General features: G+C 39.9%; 1 protein-coding gene across 9 annotated transcripts in view; it reads right to left on the bottom strand.

The window, feature by feature from the left end:
* MAPK10 (mitogen-activated protein kinase 10) overlaps positions 1-25778 on the bottom strand; it is a 148484-nt gene that overhangs the window by 27304 nt on the left and 95402 nt on the right. For 8 of the 9 annotated variants that reach the window (XM_048305345.1, XM_048305346.1, XM_048305349.1 and 5 more), the window contains 4 exons: positions 24017-24075; positions 22915-23053; positions 21806-21971; positions 18583-18654 (listed from right to left, as the gene is read on the bottom strand). In XM_048305345.1, coding sequence (XP_048161302.1) covers positions 18583-18654; positions 21806-21971; positions 22915-23053; positions 24017-24075 — 436 coding nt within the window. Of the gene's footprint in view, positions 1-8883; positions 8956-18582; positions 18655-21805; positions 21972-22914; positions 23054-24016; positions 24076-25778 lie in introns of all 9 variants that reach the window. The other variant, XM_048305344.1, reaches the window with a different exon arrangement.

Below are 25778 nucleotides of genomic sequence, written 5' to 3'. Positions count from 1 at the left end.
ATAAGGGAAAGGAGTACAAGAAGTTCCCAGAATACGGCTTACACGGTGGGAACCACTGTCAGTGGTGATGGAGAAGGAAAATCCATAGACAATGGACCAGGGCCCACTGCACACATTTCTTCTAAGCTGACAGAAAGGCTCTCAGTAAGAAACAACACACAAGCAAACTACCACCACATTTTGAGATGGAGTCATCAGTGCAAAAACAAGAGCGAAAGGCGAGGGAACTGGCAGAGCCACCATGTTCTGCTCCTTGACCAGACTTGATTTGCAGGACAGCACTGGACCTTTTGCAGCCCTGGCTCTCACCAAGAGCCAGAAGGTCAGGCTTTATGTCACAGCAACTTCAGTGACTGGTTTTGAGTAACTGAATGACCTGAATGGGTAATTGTGCTTCTTTACTGTATTATTTCTGACTTAATGTGCTCATATCCTGCCAAAACCCTTAAATAAAATACATTTGTTTGGTCTTTAGATACATTTACATGTACACACACACACACACACACACACACAAATTGACATGATGGAGCACTCACAACTGGTTTTGTCCTGGTAATAGCAATAATAAAACCATGCTAAGTGAAAGCAGATAATTTTTTAGTCAGATGGACATGCACATTTTGTCTCTAGTAATGGTTCTCCACTTACCTAGACCTTACAAGCACTGGATTATATTCTGAGGTCCCGTATGTGAAAATGTGCAAGAATGTAAAAGTTCTTGCATTTCACCATAATGTTTTATGCAGTCACCATGTGTGATGCATCTGTAATACACCTGGAGATTGTACCTGTCATGGTACCAGATTTAAAGAAAAAAAAGTTTTGGAAAAAAATCTGAGGACTACATATCAAAGCAACGATAAGAAGCTTTCTCTAGGTGGCAGTCAGAATTAGCTTCAGCAATTCTACAGGAAAAAATATTTCTATAGGACAGTCCTAATGTGAATCAAAATCTACAGTAGGATGCATTAATCAATTAGAGATGGTAAGTATAGATGTTATTGAAAAAATGGCACTACAAGTTAGGGATCACATAACTCTGAAAGAAATTTTCCAGGAAAAAAAAGGGAAAAAACCCTTAAGAAAAACAGAGGACCCTGTTTTTCCCTGTGAAATTAAGCAAATTTTAGACAGACTGAAAGTGGGAATGAATTCCAACCCAAAGCTCTGGAAAATGATGAAATGTCTGCTTAAAAGTATTTGAATCAGTTCAGCTGTCTGTTGCTCCAAGCAGGATCAAGGAAAACGTGTCAACTATTCACAATAGCATCTGTATGATTTAAGACAAAAGCAGGGATCTAACCTAGATTTATTAGCTTGCCTCTGGCACTAACACTGTGGCATTTAATAACATTAAGATGGCCATGCAGAGTTACAGCAAAGATTTAAGAAAATAGATCTAAAATGTGTATCTCTTGGATGAAGATTTATCACTGAGGCCTCAGGTTGCCTCAAGCTCCCCAACCACCTCTTTGCAGCCTTATACTCTCTTAAGGATTGTTCTCCTTTGCTTTCTAAAGTTCAAAAGTAGTTCAAAAGTGTGGATTAAGAACCAGTGTTTTGTTCATTCAATTGGCCTGTAAACCTCAGTTAAATTCCTGCAAATTTCCAAACAACTATAAGGAAATGGAACTTGACTGTAAGAGAAAACTTACAATACTTCTCTGTCTCAATCAGAAAATATTAAAAGCATTTCTACAGTGTACAAAGTAGTAGCTTGTATTTAAAAAAAATAATTTAGACAACAAATTATTGTCTTCCTACCTAGCCTCAAAATTGTAATAATTTTCCTTTTTCCTTCTCATGACATGTCTGTGTAAATCATACTCTTTTCTTGAATGAAGAATTATATTTTGTTAAGTTCAAGAGCAAGAATTTGCAGGAGGAGTTACTGTTTGCCTTAGGATGTTTTAGTTGTACTGTGATACAAATAACTTAATCACTCATGTTTGCTCCCCTGAAAGAGGAGCCTTTTTCTAAAATCCACCTCAAGCAGTATCTGTGGAGTGTGATGTGGGAAACACGAGTAATTCTGCCAGAATGCCTGTTTATATCAGAGCAGTTGGAATTGTGCTGGACAGTGGTGGTGCTGCTGGGGATCATGCTTCCCTGTCCAGCATACTGGACAGCACTTTCTCCACCTATTAAGCAGCATCTCTGCACCAGCTTTGCTGTACAGGAGCAGAATTTGCTTTTCTGGATAAATATGCTGCTTCAGGAGATAATTAAACTAGGACATGTCAAATCTTTCTTTTGTTAAGGCAGGCACAACAAAAACAAATCAGACACAGAACATTTTCTTTGTAACAGACAGACAGGGGAAGATCATCTCTTTTCAACCTAAAAACCTTGAGGGAACCACCTTCCTAATTGTCTTCTCCTTAAGTCTACATATTCCACCAACAAAAACTAACTGCTCCACTTCAGGCAATTTTTGATGTTCGTAATTGGTCTAATTTAGAATAATTACTATGAGTGGCTCTGCAGTTCCCTCCCCAACATCGAATTGTGGCAACAACTGCAAAGTTGATAGGTCAACTTCTTTTTTTTTTTTTAAATTTTAATTGGACTTTTCTTTTTAAAATAAATCTGCTAAAAAAGACACTAACCAGCATCGCTGTGGGAGACATCAGTGTCATATTCATATTTTTTCCACAGTCCCACAATTTACATATTGATGCCAACACAGTTTACAAAAGGAAACCCACACAAAAGGAATTGAAAATGCTACCATCTGACAAGACAGTAACTATAAAGCATTTTCTGTTCCAAGGTGAACACTTTGAGAAGGATGTGGCATTTGTAAAAATGAAACTGCAACAGAAAATACAGTGCAATGTTCAGAATAGTAATTGCTATTTATATGGTATAACAGAAAACGTGGTGATAACAAAAATAACATGTAGCACAAATAAATTACTTCGGAAGATTACCATTGATCATTCAGGAGTTAGATAGCAGTGTTCATTGTGCAGATGCCATTAACATTTTGGATGCACATCTATGACTCTAACTAAAATTTTCAAGTACTATTTCTTTTAGCTGGTATTTCATTCAGCTGCTGAGCAGCTGTGCTTACACAGCAGCAAGCAAATCATAAAATCATAGAATGCTTTGGACTGGAAGGGACCTTAAAGATCATCTCGTTCCAAGTCCCCTGCCATAGGCAGGGATATCTTTCACTAGACCAGGTTGCTCAGAGCCCCATCCAGCCTGGCCTTGAGCACTTCCAGGGATGGGGCATCCACAGTTACAACACAAAAATGTTAGAAGTGTTCATAAAAGCCACCTGGGAGTCTGCTTATGAGGTAGGATCTTAGTGATACAGCACAATGCCAAAATAAGTGTTTCTGCTGCTACTGTCAGTGAAGTTGGTATGGGCTCACAGTTTGCTTCTCTATCTCAGGTGTACCTGTGACAACTTGGGATATGAAATCCAGAATAGACTCCTCAAGCTCAAAACATGGAAAACAAGTTCCTGGAAACTGTAGGGTTGCTCCTTTGCCTGAATCAGGAGAAACAGAACCATTCTGTATTTTCATCTGTGTAATTATTCAAAAGCTCCTTTTGCCCCTTATGAATGAGTTTTTACAACAGTTAACAGTTACTCAACTTCCCAGTGTTTAAAGAAGGACAAATTTTGGCCTTGAAGTTCAAGAATATTCAACAACATACACCATTCTTTATATTCATGTATCTATCAGTCTGTGTCAGCTGAGTCAGCTCCAGCAACCCTCATCTCGGTCTTATTCTACCAATCTTTTACATCAATTCTATCTCTCCATTTCCTCTGACTTCCAAGAAGCAAAAGCTGTACACATCACTCAAAGGATGGGAAGTCAGCAAAGAGAAAAGGCTAAATAAAGAGGGAAATAAAAAAATCTTCATGAGAAAATATAATAAATTTGCAATAGAGCAATTGTCAAAATGCATGAACTGAGTTGCATTATTGGATAGGAGCAAGTGTACTCATTTTCCTTATATTTACATACAGATGGCAGGTTTTCCAAGATAAAATTATAAGCTATTAGCACACTGTCAAAGTTCACACAATTTATGTTTAGCACAAACATTTCTAACAGATTTACATTGCTGTACTAAAAATAATTAAGTAGGCAATGGATAATCTTTCATCCATTTAATAGTATTGGGAGTGGTTTTTCACAGCCTGGGCACTCATTTTTTTGGTGGTTTCTTCACAAACATCACTGTTTCCATGGAACCACTTCTCATTGAGCATGGATGCTCACAGACAAACCACACAAAAAAATTACTTTTCAAACAGAGCATAATTCTCATTGCAGATTTAAACCAGAATTTATTGTGCAAATACACAAAGCTGCTTTTCATAAGGAGTTCATGACATCTAACTGCCAATAATACCCTGAAAATCACAAAATGCTGTTTTGCTTACTGTTGTAACCATTAAATCTGTCCTTGTTTTGGCAGGTAAGACCACAGTAGACCTCTGCGCAAAATTTCTGCAGTCCCTTTTTCCATCAGTTCAGTTTTCCTGCCAAAGAAAAGGTACCAAAAAATCAGTTCTTAGAAGGTTTGCTGGAACAGTTCCCAATAACCTGCTCTCTTATGTCAGAACAGTCCCTGCATCTTCTGCATAGAGCAGAGAAAGCCTAAGGGCAGTTATTGAGATCATCTGCGATGCCTGCAAAAATAATTTTGCTACTAATCCTAGAAAGTACAAACCCATCTAAGGTCCTTCAAGGGTACTGATGGCTTACAGTTTTTCAGTCTATTTTCTTCATCTCACACTGGTCATGTTCTTCAATTTCTAAGCACTGAGTCTCAACACAAGGTCTGAGGGAGTGAGTTTTAACTCTGTGAGGATCTTTAGTGAGCTTGGCAGTCTTCTGAAATTTAGTTGTCCTTCCTGAGTTCAAAAAGGCCCCGTTTATCTTCTGAATTCCACAATATGGCTTTGAAGCTCTGCCTAGCAATTTTTCAGCAGCTCAGCTGAAGTGTAAGCTCATCAAATCTGTTGATGGCTGGAGAACTTCCTCTACAAACACATCTGCTGCCGCAGCTGGCACTGGCTGAAGATTTCAAGAGCTCTGGTAAGATTGATGCCTAGCAACTTCAGGGAGAAATTTCACAGAATCACAGAATCATGTTTAGGTTGGAAAAGACCTTTAGGATCACTGAGTCCAGCTGCAAACCCAGCACGGACAAGACACCACTAAAGTCCACTGAAGGCTGCCTGGACTGCAGTGATCACACAGTGGTGGAGTTTGCAGTCCTGAGCAATATGGGTCAGGTGAAGAGTGAAGTCAGGACCCCAAATTTTTGGAAAGCAAACTTCCAGTTGTTCAAGGAGTTAGGCAATAGGACCCCCTGGGAAACTGTCCTCAGGGACAAGGGAGAAGAACAGAGCTGGTACATCTTTAAGGACACTTTCCACAGAGCACAAGAGCCGGCAATCCCCTTATACCCCAATCCCTACAACATGCAGGGCATGATTGCAGTTGTAGAATAAGGTAGAATAAGGCTGCATATCTTGTGCAGACATATACTAAGAGCAGCTGACATCACACCTCTCTGCTGAATATATATTTGTCTCCCTAAGCTTTCCCAACTACAGGATTTAAAGGCACCTTCATCCTTGTCTGCCCCAAATGCCTGCAGCAGTTAAAAGAAAATCTGTAACTACCACTTTCACAGCTCACCAGAGGACTAGGGCAGCTTCTTCACTCCTCCAGATCATTTATGCAGCAGTGAGAAAAGAGTCTCCTTCATCAAATCTTGAGGAGAACACGTGGAACAAGAGTCAGACTCACAGGTACAGCCAGCTTGTCGCATTGCTCCTGAGGCAACACAACGCACCAGGTCACCATTTTCTCCTTGCTCGAGGCACAGTTACGTGCAAGCTTCATGCTAATTGTTTTTTTTAAAAGCAGAACTACAGCTGTCAACATTGAAATGAAGTTTCATATGAAATTAAAAAAAAATAAGAAGGGAAAAAAAGAAAAAGCTTTAGCACACAATTAAGTGCATCACATGCATGCACCAAGAATGGTAGAGAAACAGGAACATTTCAAGGATCAGTAAAGACCATGAGGATTTTGGACACTGCAAATCATTCTTCACAACTGGGAGTTTAAAAGAAAATAGAGGTGGCTTCTGTTCTCAGCTTCACCCCAGTGATTTCAGTGAATTCAGATGGACTATGGGAGTGGAACAGAGCTGCAGCCTAGCTAAACACTCCACTCTGCACTTACTCAGAAGGATTTTCTGCTTTTCTGCTTCTGAATTTTGCTACTGAAATTTTTAAAGTTAGCTGATGGACTATTTCGTTGTGTAAACAGTAACAGTATCAAATGACCTAGACTCCTTAACCACTGGAAAATGGCAAATAGTAGATTTTGCAGTCAAATATATGACTGACAGTGCATTTCTCATGAATATTCAATCTTTCAGCTTCAAAACTGCTTTTCATGGTTATTTATGCATAAAAATTGACACAAATTGTATTAAATACTCTTCAAATCACAGTGTGGATGTGAAATGAAGCACTGCCTGTTAAGAAAAAATTGCTGGTAGCAGATTCTGGTACACCACCAGGCTTAACCCATTTTATGTCAAGGAGGAAACTTTTTTAAAGAAACGGATGTTTAATTACTCTTGCTCCTGCACTTAAATACATCCTTAAGTATGCTGCCCTCGAGCTCTGAGGGCTTATAGTCCCTGCTGATGGAATTATCCAGCTGCCCAACTCCATCACTCGTCTGAAGAAATAATCTTTTTTACAGCAATGCTAAGCATTTTCTGTGCAGGTTTAAGGCAGACGATGCCACGAGTTCACGAATCTCAGCAGGCTGGGTGGGAGCTTGCAGCTTCCTGACTGGTTTTCAGCTGCACAGATGGGCAGGGAAGCCAGAAGAGCTGAACCCCTGCTCGTGGCTGCTCAGCAGCAGGGAAGGGGTCTGGGGGATGGATTTGGATGAGAGGTGACTTTGAGGAGCAGCTTGAAAGAAAGCAATGGCATCGTTCTCTGTCCATGGAATAGGCACTCATGGAACAGCAGAAGAAAAGCAGAGCAGTACAGAAAACAGAGTGCAAGTTTAGCAACATATCATAAATAAAAATGAAGAACGCGAACTCAGTTACAGGCCAATCCCAAACAAATCAGCAGCTGGTAATGACAATTTCTGTGGAGTTATTGCAATAATAGATGGCACACAATGGTTTAATTATAGAGGCTTTGCACAAGTTCTTTTTAACAAGCATACAGCTGTGTCAAAGAAACCAGTTTTTGAAGTGCTATTTAAGACATATTCAATTATTTTTGGACTTATTTGGGGACATCTTTAAATGTTAGCTTATAAAATGTAGGTCTGTGAACATAAAACGAGTTCTGACTACAACACTGAGGGATGCTCACCCCACAGTCTGACTCCACATTCACAGGAAACAGAAGCACAGCAAATCTGGAGCACAAATAGGTGCTAACGATTTCCATTAACACACAGAAGGGGAAGGTTTTCTTTCACATAGGCAGAGGAGATGTGCTCCAGATCATACAAAACCACAAGCAAAGTGTATTGCTCATTTCAGTGTGGATATGCTAACCCAGCACTTTGGACAAAAAAATTGGGATCTAATTGGACAAGGCTGTGAAAATATTAATGATATAATTACCTTTCATTTCTTAATGCTCTTCAGATGATACTTTTTCCACATTTTGATCAAAATTTTGAACCCTTTGAAATGCAAATGAGGTCAGAAGTGCTGAAGTGAACTGGTAAGTATGTGTATACACACACACACACACACACACACACACACACAAGTGTACATGCACACATACTCAGAGAAAGTTACACAAACATCAATAATGCCTGGAAACTCCTCTGTTAACTAAGTACAGAACTTAAAATAGAAGGCAAATATGCACACAGGCCATGTCCATTTCTCATATTCATGATTCTATGGACAGTAAAAGACTAGAGTTAGACCAAGCATGTCCTGACATCAGTTACTGTTATACACAGGAAAGTGTTCCACAAGCTGATAAATACTAAAGTGCATATTAAAGCTTTTAGTAAAGCATGGAACAAAATAAGAAATATGGCTGCCGCAGCCCTGAGTGCAGAATGGTCTCTAAGGGAAACAAACATATGCCTTATCTGCTTGTCCACTGATTTAGTGGGTTTATCTGTAAATCACTTCTTGTTGATGTCAAGAATATATTCTGCTTTCTCATAATAGCTCTATGTACTTAAATAAAAGATGACAGACCCAACAGTTTCCCAAGAAACTTCCAGACTTCTGAGTTATTAAACTACTACCAAGTGACAATTTTAGTCTTGGGAAGAAGTTGTGTCCAAACTGAAACCATTTCCTACTTTTGTACTTTTATACCACTTGAAGAGCAAACAAACAAAGCAAATAAGAAGCTCTATGAGTCTATAACAAATAAGCATTTCTATGATTCATGTCTGAGTTAATCAGAGATGCAGAAATGCATGTGAAACGCAGAACCTCTGATATCTCACCCTGAGGTAAGCAGTGACTTGTGCCTGCCCTGCTACCACCTTTAAAAAACTCCCTCATTTATGAAACACACCCCTCCCACACACCACCCAATTAATAAAGAGACATTCATAACAACAAAACTGTGGTCACTGGCTGCAGAAAGCGATTCTGATAAACCGTGCAGGATGCTGTTTTCCATCTCCTCATGCTGTACTTACTGTGGCAGTAATGGTCTGTTGACATTTTGGTTTGCAGGGATTTTGCAGAGGGACTTAACCGAGCTCTTTGGTGCAGAACAGAGGTGTGTCAGCACTAGTCTAGTGGGAAGGGGCTGGAAGGGATAGGGTTGGAAGTACCTACTGGGGCCAGAATGGCTGCTAGGAAGGATACGATCAGTGCCAGGAAACAACACAGCACCTTTAATCATTTCTCCCATGATGCACCCTACTGACCACATGTCAACTGAAAACAAAAATGAAATGAAGGTAAACAAGAAAACAGGAACAGAACAACAAATAAATGAGAAGACTTATCCAATCATGCTATAGCACAGCGCCTGCAGACACAGACCTGCCTCTTGTTCTCGGCGGCTGCCTTTCTGCCTGAGCACACAAGTTTCATGACAACAGAGCAGGTCTGAGAAAAATAGACTCCAGCAGTTTCCTTTTCCCCAGTGTGGATGAAAGACAATGCCATTAAATACAGAAACCCAACTGAGACCTGCGGCTGGCTACTGTGTCATAGTACAACTTTGTAATCAAAATTTACCAATTAATTTTGGTTTTTTCAAGTTTTCATTTGTATTCATTACCTAGGTTTATGATGCTTTGTCTTGTAAATGAATGCTGGTCTCTGTATTCAATAAGGATATGCAAATTGCTATTCCTTTATCATTCCAGCTACCAGAGATCCATGCATATTTTCACAAGCTGAACTGCCAGAAGCCACAAAAGGAACTTGGGTCCTTGTGAAGACATATCCACCACTTATTCAGGGTTATGAATAGAATTTTTGAGATCATTCAACTCCAACAATGCTTGCTTTAGGGCCTGTTGGCTCACTTCCACCGAATCTCAGTGAAGCCAGCAGTCCATCACAGGGATCTTGAGAATCTCATAAGATTTCCATTTGCCATGATAGGAAATGGTGATTTCTAAATAGGCCAGTTGAGACACAGAAGCACTGATCTGTACCTTCTGCACTGAAATTCAGAGAAAACCAGGGGCCTATTTACCTCCTACAGGGAAGAGCAGTTCAGCTGGGTTAAACAAAGTTCACCGCAATTTACACTGGAGCACAAGATGAAAATCAGACTCCTTATGTCCAGCACAGGATTAAGGTGGCATTTTCCCCCATACTGATTCCATGTAACCACATTACCTCTGCTGTCCTTGGTCTATGATAAGTCATAGGGCATGAAAGCAAGCACAGGGACAGACTGGTGTCTCAGGGCCAGAAACTGGGGAAAAATATGAAAGCATCATGCTGCTTAGTTAAATTTACTCTTACAATTTCATACTGAGCAACAGTTAAAAGTGCATCTGACTTTGAAGGCAAATGTCCTATCTGTGGAAATCTTAACATGCCTGGGTCTAAGGTTCCCTTGTTGCTTTATTTAGCATATGAAAAGCTTCAACATTGCACAATAAATAAATCAATAAACAAAAACAAAAAAACTAAAGAAAAGGCTACTTATTTGGGAGCAATAAGCAGACCTAGAGATGCAAATTACTGCTGCTTTCATCGCAAGCTAAATGGCATGCAAAATATCAGGAAAAGATAGAGCAAGCAGTTGTTTGTTCGTCTGTTATTAATTCCTTTTCATTTTCAGAGGCTGCCTCCTGACATCACTGCTCTATGCTGTGCTCCAGGGGGCACACACACAAGTTGAACTAGTGACTTACTAAACTGCAAACTGTGTAAAATCAGAGATGATTATTCCCCTCTACGCCTGAGGTTTCGGGAAGGAAGCTCTTTGAAAATTTCCAAATCAGAAGGAGCAAAGATAAAGACCTAAATATAAACAATGTCCCAAGAGCCTTCTTGACTGCTGCCTCTTTTTCACCTCCTGAGGCAATTAGAAATAAATCAAAGTGAAATCAGGATTTGGCTGCATGTTTAGAAGTAGTTAGATGGAGGTTAGGAATTTCAGCACATGCAGCAGCAGCTGTCAAAAGCCCCAGTCAAGGCACTGAGACTTGTGCAAAGCTCCAGAAAGGACTGCAGAGCAGAGATCTATGCCTTGATCCCCTGCTTCATTTAGTCCAACATCAATCCAGATGTTGCAGTCTGAGTAATTTCACTCCTACAAGTATCAGAAAAAAAACAAGCACACCACAACCTCTAAGCATCTGCATTCAGCTCCAAAGCACTGAAAATTTACACCTGGTAAAAGATTTTTTTGTTCAAATGTGAGATATTCACAAATGCTGACAATGCTACACCAACTCATGGAACATCCCTAAGCTTCAATCAAGGGCAGGCTAACTTCTAGAGACAGATCTCTGCATGATTCAAGATAAAACTTCAGTTTAGCAGCTATTTGCCTTGATGTTTTAAGATCACATGAAACAGTGTTAAGGAATTCAACCTACAACTTTTCAAGACCCTCTGAAGTGAAACTGTTGAGATTTGGGTAGCCCTTGACAAGAAGTCCACTCTCCATTGGAATAGCCAGGTCCTGGATTACTAAGAGTAGGGGATTTTTAATTTTTTCAGAATCTCTACAAACTTGGTTATTGCACACTCTGGAACACATTCTTGAATGTGTACACATACTTCAGAATATGAGTAAACTTGCCAAAGACACCAGATGCCACCCTGGCATAGCCAGCTTGAATAAGTGCTCACCAGAAACCACATGCAAGTGTCTTCCTGAGCAAAGAAAACATTTTAACCATACAGCAAATCTCCGCTGGGCCATCTCCTGGTTCCGATATCCCACCAAACAGGTACTTCCTGACCCAAACGAGTGCTTGCTCATCCTTCCAGATTTCAGATTCCCTCCAGCAGAGATACAGAAGGGCCAGAAATTGTAGAACTACCCAAAGATGTTTCTATACGGAGAGAACCCAAGTAAACTTTTTGTAGACACCTCCCTGGTGACTCTACATTCTCCTCCTGCAAAACTGCACATTCTCTGGGACTTCACAAGACAATGAGAGAGTCTGTAACTGCCCTTGCTCAAACTCCCATTGAAGTGGCTCTTCAGTCATGCACTCAGTTACATCCAGCTGTCATTCAGTGAAAATTGTGACATTCAAATTAAAATTCATTAAATGCAAGCCACAGGACACTCTGGAGACCAGAGATGCAGGCACAGCTCAATAAGCTTTGCTGTCTTTTCCAACCTCCTGGGCTGGTTCACACTTTCTGCCCAGAGCACTAGTGAGAATACCAAACATCCACATTTGTAATAGCTCCTGTTTTACTGATGCAGGAATTGCCTTTCTGCAAGCTGAAAAGAGATGTTCATGTCCTCAAAAATGACTGAAGAAGATAATGATAGACATATTAATGAAGCAAATCATGATACCTGTTTTACTTGTGTAACTGTAGGCCAAAATATTTAGCACACAACACTGCTTGGCAATGGCTAAGGTGTAAACTCCAGTAAAATGCCAAGGCAGCTGAGTATGCCTGTCACAACAGCGAGCTTCTCTCTCCAAATTCTCCTAAAATGGACAGACACCTTGCTGGGCAGGACCTCTCTTTACCTCCATCTCTGTTTTGAGTACTCCTGTAGATCTGTACTGATGTCTGCTCTGAAGAACCATATATAGGCCCTACAGTAGCCTGTATTGGATACTGTACCTTGTTTTTACAGGTTTTTCTGTTATTTCTATGCCATAAAAAAAAGGACATGGTTTATAAAAATGAGTGGTAATTCTCAGCAATACATGGGCAAAGCTGCTTTTTTTTCACATGCTCCAGATACCACAGCTACAAAAACTTCAGACCTGCCAATGCCAAGGGAACTCTGTGATGTGTGGCACTCCCAATGACCATTCTGGAGACGGCTCAAACACTTGAAAAGTATTAAAAGACTCCCCAAACCACTAGACCCTTATCTCCCTCAATTCTGGCTAAATCATGGCAAACTCCCAGTTTTGTGATGTTCCAATCTCCTTGCTGAGACCTTGCTGAGATAATCATAACCCTTCCCTTAGTGCTTGTATTTATTATGTGCTTGAATTTCAACATGTTTTAACAAGGGCTTGCTCAGCACAGTATCAGCTCAATCCATTAAGATTTCCTGTGAGTTTTTCCTTTCTAATTTGAAACACCACTTTCCACATGATGTTATGAAAACCTCAGTATTTCTCAATACCAGTAATAAGTTTCCTAAGTGTTTGAAGAATTGCCTTAGTGACTTTTAATTTTCTTCCTACCAAACACCATGGAACACAGTTACTCTCCTGACAGATGCTCTATGGAACCAAAAGAGAATTGCCATCATTTTACAAAGGTGAGGCTTCAAAACAACCTATGAATTTCTCTCTTTTTTTAAACTCTCTGTGACCCACTGAGTGCTCTGCACTGGAGCAGGCTCCTGGCTCTTAGGTTGCAGTGCCAAACAAGTGCTAAAAAATGACTGTTAAAAAATGACTGAAAAGGGCATGTGAATCCTGAGCAGCAAGCTCAAGAATGAGTGGAGGCACAAGAGATGGCTCAAGCCCTTCCCTTTCTCCCATTTTCTTTTGAATATAAATATATAAAAAAACCATCACAGTAAGAGAGACCTACAGAGAATCTTGCCAAGTAATGGGAAACAAACTACTCTGTGTCTAACAGACCATAGCATTGAAAACCTATTTTGCAGATCCTTCATTTGCTAGCTTCAGGTCCTCTTTTTAGCTTATTTTACATGTTGACTTTGAAGTATCTCTTCCCAGGTCTCAAAGGGTATTCAAGTACACTTGTGTTACTTCTTCCAGCAGGAAACCCACAGGTAGTCTCTCTTGCTACAGTACAAACAGATTAGCAGATCATTTGAGTACACTTGTATGTTTTCATATCTGGAAGAGGAATCACAGAATAGAATCACAGAACGTGCTGAGTTGGAAGGTGCCCATAGGATCAACGAGTCCAACTCCCAGCCCTGCTCAGCACACACCAGGAGTCACACCCTGTGCCTGAGAGCTTTGTCCAAACACTCCTTGAACTCTGTCGGGCTTGGTGCTGTGACCACTGCCCTGGGGAGCCTGTTCCAGTGCCCAACCACCCTCTAGGTGAAAAACCTTTTCCTGATATCCAACCTCAATCTCCCCTGACTCAGCTTCATGCGATTTTGAATGTGCTTCAGCTCTTTATTTTGATCCCATCCAAATATCTGCATGCTCTTGACAAAAGGCACTTCAGTACTGTTTTGTTCACAAGTTCTAAATTCTCTGCTCAACTGTTCCAGTCTATCTCAGCTCAAGTTAGCACAGCTGCCATCAAGAAAAAGCTGACTAATGCCACAGGAAAAAAAAAACAAAACATTTGAGACCATCCAATTTTGATAGGTGCCAGAAAAGGAAATTAAAACTTGCCTTGGTTGAAATTCATACAAGGCAGCAGTGGGTGCTGAAAATCTTTTAGGTGAGTGATGGGAAACAAGCAATGGATTATCTTCACTGTAGCACCTGGGACCTACTCCAAGAGCCGCACAGATGACAGACAGCATGGGGGTTTCATGCTAAGGGTAAATTACACTTTAAACTGTTGGAGTATGCATATCTGAATTTTAAAAAAGAGAAGAATGGCAACAGCCAAATTATCCTCACATCTAGTTTGAAGTCTCCTTGAAACAGACCTCATCTCATATAAGCAAGCTTTAGGAAAAATCCTGAGTCAAAAACCAATACCCAGGGAAGAATAATCCAGGTCAACAAAATCCAAACTTAGCCATCAATGCCATCATAGCTAACACACAGTTAAGCAGCAGGCTAAGACAAACCAGCTGATCCCACCTGGAAAGCCAGGCCAGTCACACTTAAGTGTATCTTTTAAATAATCCTGATGCTAGTTGCTGGTTTTGATTTTTTTTTTCTTTTTTAGGACAAAACAAGCCTTAAGAAAATACTACCCGGAACAAGAAAAACAACAGACTGCACTGAACAAAAGTGCTGAAGTTTTATTATACTGTAGTTTAAGAAACTACCCCCAAATATGCCCTCAAAACACTAAAATTACACCCACTAATCAATGCAGATCAAATGCAAAGACAAATTCTGCTAATGAGTGGTGGAAAGGCAGCACCTTTTCCTAAAAGACTTTCTTGATGCAAACTTCTTTTCTCAGACAATAGAACTTTCTGTCAAATGCCAGAGAGCATGTCTTAATCCCACCACTCTCAAAGACAGCTGGTGGGCAAGGGAATTTTTGAAAATCTGGCCACAAAAAACACTAACTGCATCTGTTAATGCTGACTTCTCTTCACAATCCCTTTTGGATATTCATAATTACATAGAAGAAAGTTGGAATTTTTCTCTCTTGCTATTTTAATAGTATTTTCTCTTTTGAATGTCTTAGACTTTAAGCTGCTTGCAGTAGGAATTCTGCTCTCCATATTTACCGTGGAAATTCAGGCCTAGCCAAACTTAGGACACTTGGCTGTTACCACAATATATTTCTATGACTAAATCACTGTTTGCCCTTTGATCTGCTGAAGGACTCACACATGAACTTGCTACAGCATCATCCTCCATCTTTTCAGTACTGAAAATAAATGCTCTGATCCTTCCATTTTCCCCACTAAGTCATGTGTGCCTGTGGGACATCGCTGTGGCCTTGGCAGCTCAGATCTTAATAAAGCTGTCTCACCTGAAAGCATTCATTTTGAGTTTTTCATTCTCTTCAAATAAAAAAACAGAAATACATTTCCAATCCTTAAATTGAAATCTTATGAGATTTTGAAGATGTTATTACCTAGAGGGGAACCAGCTTTGGGGAAAGTCCTGGGGTTTTCTAACATATTTCCAATGGCATCCAAGAGTTTGGGCAGTTTTTAGTCGCTTGCATTCTTTCTGATTTGACAAAAGTGGAATAAGCATCAAAGAAACACTGAGCAAAAAACTCAGAAGTGGACTACAAAAGCTTACCGGAACTTGCCAGGAATATTTTGGTCTACAAATCCACCTAGAAAGGTGGATTTCTTCTTGGGAGGGTCTGATTTCTAACAAGAAAGTTTTCCTGACAGCATTTCGAAAAGTCTGCCTTAGCTGAATAACAAGGAACCAGGGTACCTGGCAGGCAATTTCTACCCAGTTCTCTCCAGGACACTGGAGGCTGTTCTTACCTGTCTGAAAACCAGCTGTAGTCTATCCAGATTCCAGAGATTTCTCATAGCAGCTTAAGAGAGAGTTTCTTACTTACATAGATGAGAGGTTCTGAAATTAATCTTCTCCATGTTTTAGTGTCCATGAAGACTTTAAAAATGAAATTTCATTTCAAGTCAGCCTCACCTGTGTGCAATGGTAACTCAGTGGGATGGTTTAGGTGAGACTAACTTTTAAAATATTTTCTTTCCATAAAACTTGGCAGCAGCTGTGAATTTTTTCTTAGATGTATATTGTGCCACACACAAATGTTCCTACTCCAGACTAGAAATGAGTAAGCTTATATTGATAGCAAGTGCACACAGTAGACAGGCTTCTGAATGACTAAAAAGAACTGACTTTTGTTCATTTCTATACAGACTTGCCTCTTTCAGCTAGAAAACTCTGCTGGAAAGCCTTAAGTAGCCCAAAGGAAGTATGTAATGTCCTTCTGTGAAGTTTACCTGCAGCTGCACAAATGCTTCTCCAGCTCTTCCTGCACCTGGGAGGGAAACTAGATCTGCTCATCAACAGCCATGGAGGGGTGGGAAATCATATGGACCCATACACAAACCACTCTTTCCAACACTGACAACTCATTCATGGGGTCAAACTGGTTAACAAATGAGTACTGACTTGGAAATGAACATACAGATTTTTTTTTTCTTTTTTTCTTTATTTTTTTCTTGTTTTTTTTATCAAACTTCCCACTCACCTGAATAAACCCACCATTAAAGCATGGTAGTAACTGTGACCTGGCCCACATCCATTCTATTTCAGGATATGGGATTTCCAATGATTTAAAAAGTAGGACTATCCCACAATTTACACAATATTTGCTGCAGCTGTTCAAAAATACAGTTGTTATTTTCAACTGATACTGAAATGTTAAAAAGGGTTTTAAAAATGTTTTACTGCTATCCCTGAATACCAGGCTGCCACAAGAGACTGTTTTCACAGCCAGACAGAAAAAAAGTAATTTTCATGTTTGAATGTTTTTTTTAAAAAGCTACATTATTTAAATTATATAGCATTAGTTCTTTTTCTAGACATGGGCAGAAGAACTTATCTCTTAATTTGTTGTAAAAGGAGACCAACCCATTAACCATGCTACTGTGCTTTTACCCTGAAATCACTCTTTGTATGAATTCTAATTGCTTATCTAAAATCTCGGACTTCTCTCTGAAAAGATTAAATGGAAATATCCTCATTATTTCCAGCTGAACCTCAAGTATATTATAGATAATTTAGTTTTCTCTGAGTTTTTTTTTTTTAAGAGGAAAAGAGTGCGTTGTTTGGAGGGAGAGTTCCGACAGTGTTTCTGAGGTGGTGTTACCACTGAAACATAGCGTAACTACGACACTGAATTACAGGTCCTGGGAAGGCTGGGAGCTGCCCTGCACTTTCAGGTTACAGCACAGGATGGGCGTGCAGCCAGCTCCTCATGCTGCAGGGACAGCTCAGCACCTCTAAGCATCTCAAAGCTACCCACTAGTAATAAAAAACCACCATTTTTACTTCCCTGCCATGTTTTGCATCCAAGCCAGTACAGTGCTGCTGTCACTCCCTCAGCAAACAGGAGGTACCTGCTGTCCCCTCATCTCCCTGTTTGAGAAATAGAACTGCATCTTCACTGGGCCACCAAGCGGAGCTCAGCTCTCAGAGAAAGTTGACAGAGCTGTGAAAACTGGACAGGGAGGACCCAACTCTGACAAACACGACAGGAATTACTCAAGAGTCAGCAAAAAAAAAATTGCTTCCATGGCTGATGTCTGTGAAAGCTGGGTTTTCTTCACACCAACTGCCAGTGGGTGCTGATGCCAGATTTTCATGGTGCCTTTCTGCCAACTAGCTGACAACAATATGCCTTCTTGTTTCCAAAAGTGGAGATATGTTATGTTGCCTCATTTCATTCTGATGGGCAAAATACACACTACTTACATTTCCAAGCCAGCACGGGCAGGTTGCCTGGCTTAGCCTGTGATAAGCAGGGGGCTAAGTAGACACCTCTTCTTTTGTTTTCATTTTCTAATATTGCTTTCACCACCTTGGAAGGGGTAAAAATAATATCATCCAAGACAAGAAAAATGAGATGGGAGGGATATACAGTTTAATTGACGACACAGACCTCATGCAAGCAAAGGGAAGTCCATTTTTAAATCAAGAGAATCTGATTTCAGGCCAATTTGGAAGCCACAGTAGATAAACGGTTGCCTTAAACTGGGTGAGTCAAATTCTTCATTTTGTTTTAAAGAAAAAAAAAAATGTTGTATTGACTCAACACCGAGCCCATACAGCATTGAGATGAATCCAAAACCATGATGCATTAGCAAGCAAAAGATTATGATGTCACCACAAATGTTATGAAGTCAATATTTCCAAAACACAAAAGCAGAAAAACAGATTTACAGGAATGAGATGGGCCAAGTTAGGACTTTTTTCTTTTATTCTTATTTTTCTTTTGAAGAATAGTAAATAAAGCTGTCCAATTTGCCATCATAATGCTTGTTTTCTATATTGCTTATTGACATGACATAAATAGTATATAAAATGGAATGATTACAGGTTTTAGAGCAACTTAATTGATGGAAATAATTCTGTACATCTGTTTTTCATTTTTAATTTTGTGTGTATCTGTAGTGCGCTATTTTCATTTAGCCATACCTCTGGGATTCAACTTTTTGCTTCTATCTTTACAGTCCTGGTATAGTCATTTTATGGTAAAAGGGATGGGGTGGAGGAGAGGAACAAATAATAGGTGAAGCTGCAGCAAATGGCACAAGGATACAGTCCCTTCCTGGAAAGAGGATTTTGTGGCGAACCATTTCTCCCATAATGCATCCCACAGACCATATATCCACTAGAACAGCAGAGACAGGGAAGTGAAGAAGGAGGGAAAAAAAGCAAAGTTAACTACGACATTTCACTCCTAAAGGAGGGGAAAAAGAGCAGGTTGATCAGAACAGTACAGTTTGTTTTGTGGTTTTGTTGGGTTTCTTTTTCACGTCTCACCAAAAGCTAAAATAAGTAACTAAATAAATAAAAGCTGTGTCAGTTAGCTCAACAGCAGTTAGTAACAACAGTGGAAAAAGTTTTAAATCAGCATTTTGGGTAAAGGTCCAGAGCTAGCAAGTAAAGATCAAGTAACAACTGCACAGACCCATGGTATGCACTAAATTTATGGTTAAAAAACAACTCTTTTTTTTTTTCAGGAAAAAAAACGAAGAAAAACCCAAAAACCAAACCAGATAATGATAATCTGGAACAAATCCTATTTGCAGAGTTGCTAGACTTTGTCCTCCGGCTCTGAGTCTCTCTGCAGCAGCTGACAAGAGGTTCCAAATGGAACTGCTCACACAAGTAAAGGCCATATGGACAATACCACCCTTAAGGGTTATTTAAAACTCCTCTTTCAGAACCTGTACTTATGTCCTGTCTATAGGTACCTATCTAGGTGCATCTGTCTGTACCTACATACCTGGAGAGAATGACCTGAGTGGATTCTGTTTTGTACTGTGTAGGTACTCAAAATAAATGCTAAACCAAAAGCTCCCCGGGACAAATATCAACAAGACTAAGAGCATTTCCTGTTCCCAATCCTGCAATCAGCTCTTAAATGCAATATGCACAGTCACTTTTTCTGCTTGACTTGGATAGGGTGTTTTTTGCCCTTTAAGTCTTTCAAGAAAAAAGGCTGGATAGATAGTGACACAGTACACACAGAAAAAAAACCAAAAAAACAACCCTGTCTTCCACATTAAGAGGGAAAAACTGCTTTGAAATGCTTTAAAAGACTCTGTTGTTTCTGAGCCTGAAATTCTCATTTTCTGGTCATGTTTGACCTACACAACCAGTTTTCTCCTCTTTTTCTTCCCCTTTCTTGACCTTCAAAAGCAATCCAAAACAAACCAAAGAAACAAACAAACAACTCATTTCTTGGTAAAACAAAATAAAGGTGAAATGTTCCATTTGGGAAAAGGAGGGTACAGGTACCAGGGGCATGGGACAGCAAAGCATGCCTGAGGCAGTGGGAGAGTTTTCTTCATAGTGACAGTTTTGGGACCTTCCACAGAAGTGCAGCAAACTGGTGATAATTATGCATCTTTAGCCAACCAAGTGCAGAAAGAAAATGAAAGCAGTGAACAGTCCTTATACAGGCAGTGTACGTAGTCAGAGGGGGAAAAAGTAGGGGAGCTTCAGTAATGTGGCAGCATAGGCCAGAGCAGGGAAGCAAAGAACAACCCTTTCCATTGACTTCCTTGGGAGCTGGGTCAGAGCCTCTAAGCAGAGCAGCACCTCTGACAGCTGAGCTTCATTTTCAGATATTTTGTTTTCTTCCTCTCTTTATTTTGGCTTTGTCCAAGTAAGACAAGATCATTCATCTTAAGCCAGATTCATTGCCCAGGGAAGTCAAAGGAAGTTCCTGTGTTAACTTCAATGGGCATTTGATCAGGACCCTTGGATGTGGCAAACATTGGAATTTTCCCAGCTGTGTACTTCTTCACAAAAGTGTGTCTAACTTTTTCTTGGTGCAGTTTTAATCATGTGAAAAGCAAATGCTCTCTCTGCCCTTTCATGGACAATAACAACAATAATGGTAATCATCTACTTAATGTCTGGAGGGGAAAAAAAACAACAAAAGAATTAATTTGACAATAGAAGAAACTCTGGATATTGACTAAGGAACTATCTAAAGTGTTCTAAGTGTCACTTAGCAAAAATTTCAAACAAAATACTTTAAGGAACATTATCCCTTTTTTCAGAACTTATTCGCTATACGTAGACTCTGCGTAATAATCCTCTACATTTTAGTCTTTTGTATTAAAATTTATACTTTAAATTCATAAATATTACAAATAATTCGTACAGGGACTTGCTAATTTCAGAAGATGTTGTGTGATTATGCTTTTAGTTGTGCTGAAGCCATGGATTCGGCTCCCAAAATCAGTTTCACTGCCCTTTACAGGATGCAGTTGGCTGTTAGTAAAAGTTCTCCTGCAGGTTAGCCAACCTCCTCAACAAAAATTAAGTAGGACACTTTTTAATAAATTCCTGGTCTTGACGTTTGCTGTATTTGCCATCAAAAAGTCTCCTCAAACAGACAAGTTATACCTTTGACAGCAAAATCTGAGTTACAGGATATTCTTCCCTTCCTACCTGGTCTACCTGGCACTCAGATGCAATTCTCAGTTTTATTACAAAATGAGAACAACTTAAAAAGCTTTCCCTTCATCTTCTGCAAAATTTGAGTTCTTTCTTACCTGCTTCTCCACAGCAAGCACCTGTTTTTCACAATCTTTCCAAGAACCAAGATCTTTCTCTCAGACTATTCAGAGCACTACCCTATTTATTTCTAGGGAGATTACATACAAATTATATGTTTGTTTCATTTTTGTTCTAGTTTCAGATTTTTCCTCTTCTCTGAAATTCTACTTTCCACTAAAAAAAACCAAACTCAAACTGCAAAATTTGTACCTAGATCTTGACAACATGAAACTTGTTAGCAAAACCTGGGACTTTTGTCAAATTTATCATGAAGAAGGAATTAATTCCTGAAATTCAGATCTAACTCTGGATTTAGAGAAATTCTGGAAGGGCTAAGTTTTGCTATTTCAGCTTGTACTTCTTGTTCCCTCAAGTAATTCACAGACTCAGACTCAAATTTAGAACACATCACTCGTTCAGCAATTCCAGTGGTTCCCACACTGTTTCACAGCCACAGAAGCCAAAGATATTCTGGTCAGAAAGCTCTTACTGTAGCTGTTAACTTCAGCCATAACTCAGAACAGGTTTCTTATTACTCTGCAATCCCACCCTGATAAATTCAGCAGCAGTGCATCCCAAATACGTTCTGTAGCTGCAGTTCAAAACAGCAAGGAACTGCTCTAAGTCAGGCGTCATTTCCCATCTTTTCCCATTACGTTTCCTGTCCCTCCTTTGGGTCTCCCATACAGTGGTGGAGGCAGACCTTGCCCTTGAGGTCAGCTGGTGCAGTGACACTGCAGCCCTACCGTTCTCCTTGTAGCCCATTCCCAGGATGACCTCCGGTGCTCTGTAGTAACGTGTCACCACATATGGGGTCATCATGAAGCTAGTGCCTGCAGTCCTGGCCAGTCCAAAATCCAGAATCTTCAACGTGCAGTCAGATTTTACTACAATATTACTTGGTTTTAAATCCTGCAAAAGACAGTGAAAAAAACATGTGACTGTCTTTTATAAAGTAGGCTGATACTTCAGGTCACCCTTCAAATACTCTTTCATTCTTCTGACCCAGTTACTATCAGAAATACTTGTAAATATACAGGAAAAGCTTGCTATTGTTTCTCTAGAAAACTGTTCTACCTCGGCATAATAGGGGGTTCTACCTGGATAACAGGAGCCTAGTGGTGTTAAATTAATTGCATTTAGCAGATCAAGAAACAAGGATTAGTATCAGAGCACTGTTTTGATTAGATTATTTTCTTTTAATGCTGTGAGCCTGATAGAGACATTCCAATGGCACATGTGGAGATACCTTAATGCTTCATTTATAGTAATTCAACTGATCCTTTGCTGGATGACTATCTGGAAGCCAAATCTATCACCCTGTGCTAAACACATGACATGCCAAGAAAGGAGACCTTTATAGAACAACTACTTTGTAACCCATTTTATCAGCCTTTCTTTTCTTTAGGGAAACATTTTTTCTTTTTTTTTTTTAATGTGGAAATCCCAAATTAGTAAAAGCTCTTTTCAACAGAGAAGTCAATTCAGGGTATTTTCAATCCACTGAGCATTCCCTCCTGCTCACAGTGACTTGACCTGATCCCCTCTGCTATCAACTATCACACATTCACAGCCAGGTACCACATCCTTACCAGGAGCAGTATTGGTGTGGAAAAGCAAAATGAGAGGATGCATTTAATATAGACTCATCAATCTTTCTATTTCTTTCAGCACATGCATAAATGATAGCAAATGCCAATTCCATATCCTCTGACTGACTGTGGCTCTTATGTTTATATTCATTGTACTGGGAGATAGGGCTTTGATCCACAGTACACAAGAGAAACAAGTGGCATTTAAAGTCTTCATGATCATTTCATATGATGCCTTAAGTTTTAAACCAAAGGCCCCTTACCCTGTGAATAATTCCTGCAGAGTGAAGATGCTTGATTCCACAGAGCATTTGGTACAGTAGGTAAGACATTCGCTCATGGTCTAGCTCCATCTGAATGACCTGGCACAGGTTGGCATCCATTAACTCCATTACCAGGTAGCTGAATGGAAAAGCAAAGCCACAGGGTTATTTTCTTTTGTTGAAGACAAATCACAGCATAATCTCAAATAAGTAACAGTGCCTTTTCTTGCTTCAAACTTCGCTTTATTCCTGATGACTGGGAGTAACACAGCTGGAGACTGGGCCCACTGACAACAGTACCATGGTGGAGTTTGTATCTCACTGCAGAGACACCACTCTTTTAGCATCCCAGGAAAACTGGGGGATTATTTGCCCTTTCTTGGTGCATTCCCCATGACAGAGACCTTACCCTACATGGGCAATCTGGCAGCACAACAGAAATGTACAAACCCAAAACACCCACAAACACCAAATAACACAACTGCTCGGCCTTCGGCCGTTGCAAGGATGGCTACCACAGTACACATAGGAATCTGAGAGAAAGAGAGGTGTCTGAGGGGGTAAAATATGTCCCCATGAAAAATGCCTCCAAAAATCCTCCTAAGATTGCATGACTTCACAAAATTCTCATTACAATTATTTGGTTACTGCTGGTAACCAGACTACAGAATAGGAACACATTTCCATGCAATGTATACAGAACATGGGAGAGATAGGAAGATAAAATGAGAACATCTATATAAAACACAGAATACTTAAAATTTCATTCACAGCAGTTCATAGCAGGAACAGTAGTGGTTGTGCAACAGGGCAGGTTTCCAACAGAGATGCTGGTTGTATTCTACACCCACTCCTAGCTCCCAGACAACTACACAGTCAAAGGTCATATCACAACAAATATGAAACCTGGTATTTTTCACCCTAAATGGTCAAAAGAGCTCTCAATATGGAATTCAGAATATTTTTCTATCCATTCAACTCATACAACCTTTTCTAGATGGGGTTATAACCTTTGTATTCTGCTGAGTTATTGCAATCAAGGTACACCACAATACCCCACACATCCCTAAACTTTAGCTTAATTACCGCCCCTGTTACTTACACATCCTGGAACTCCTCCAGAGATTTCTGTGGTGTGAAAACATTTAATAAACTGATAATCTGAAAAGCAAAGTAAGACAAAAGAACAAAGAGAAGTGATATACATAATCAGTTGAACCTGCCCTGAAGTGTATTAAAGGATAAATTGTTTTTTCACTGCTCTATTTGTATTAACACTTCCCACTTTATGGATCAGTAAAAAATCGGCAACACTCAAAATAAAATACCACAGATCTCTTAGATTTCTTCTAGGTGCACTTGCAATCATCTGAAAGAAAGATAACCAGTGACAAAGTGAAGTGCTAAGGGTGAGACACTCCTCTCAGTTTTGGAGTTACAGGCTCAAAGACCAACTTCAGCTCAATCTAGCATAACCATATTTGTGCAACAGCCACAATTTTCTTATTTATGAGGAATGGTAATTTGAAGGGACAAATAATCAAGGACCATCTTATTAAACAGTAGTCCTTCTTATCTCTGACATGGCCTCGATTCCTTTGAGGGCACAAACATGCACAGATTCCATCATGAGAGGTACAACTTTCCAGTAGAAGCACTTTGAAATAGAGACACCCTGAGCAAAGACATCTTGCATACTGCAACTCCTTTTTTCCTTTCTCTTGTTCGGTTTGCATTTTTGTTTGCTTGATTTTAAACAGGCTGGGCTGTTGAAAGACAATGGTAAAAATGTGTGAAACAGAATAGAGGAAACAATGTGACCTCACAGACCTGGATTTCCCATTTTCCTTCTGTGCAAGTAACAGAGGTAGAAGGTATCAGCACTGCTGCCATGAAGGCAACCTCTGAACGTCTCCCTTCCCACCTCCATCACTTCTTTAGGTTTTCTAGCAGAAATTGTTCAACATTCTTTCTCTGTACTCCACATATTCTGACTGAATCTTACCTCTGCAAAGGTGCCTTTACAATCCTCTCCTTCCTTTGCACTTCTCTGTACAGAGAGCTCTGACCCGACACATGTGGTGCTGTTAGCAGCTCTCATGCCACATGTTTAAAATTACGTATTTAAAATTAGTGCTGCTCCTGCTGCCTTTTGATCTTTCCAGTCCATTAAAAAACTCTCTGTCATTCCTGCATTTTCAAATCCCCATGCATTGGTCTGACTGAGGGTGGCTTCCATCAAGTCAAGAGGGAAGACACAGGAACAGTCCTGGTCAACACAGTGGGAATGTAAGGATAAATCACTGCCCAGAAGAGAGGCAGAGGACACTGTAGTGTCAAGTCCTGCCATTTGCCATTTTAGGGTCAGTCCCTTCTCTTTCCATGTGAATTTGTGATTGAGAGCAAGTGTAAAATCTCACCTTACATCACATTTTTCAAGCTCATTTATGCTTTGCATAAGGAGAAAGAGTCATTGCAAGATCTGAGGGAAGGGTAAACATTGCAAACTGAAAAATGCACTCCTAATGAAAAGGAAGGGTCACACAGATATGGCAGTGAGAAATCGAGGAAGTGGAGGAAAATTAAATCCCTGGGACATCCCTTTACAATGCAGTGTGGCAATCCGACATGTTTCACTACAAAAAAAAAGCACTTTTATACAGTGTCAGTCAAAAAGTTCTAACAGATAATGGTTAAAATTAACATACAGCCCTGGAATAACACTCTTGCTGCAGCATAGGAATATTTTCATTCATTATGGATACTAAATGATATACAGTAGATGGTGCAAGAGGCAGGAAACTCTCAAACAATCCGTGTTTGGCACAGACTTGAAATAAGCACATGCAATACCCTCAGTCTCT

This window comes from Corvus hawaiiensis, chromosome 5 (assembly GCF_020740725.1).
Source record: "Corvus hawaiiensis isolate bCorHaw1 chromosome 5, bCorHaw1.pri.cur, whole genome shotgun sequence".
Taxonomy (NCBI): Eukaryota; Metazoa; Chordata; class Aves; order Passeriformes; family Corvidae; genus Corvus; species Corvus hawaiiensis.
Note: the sequence above shows the minus strand (reverse complement) of the source record. Positions and strands in the feature narration are given on the sequence as shown.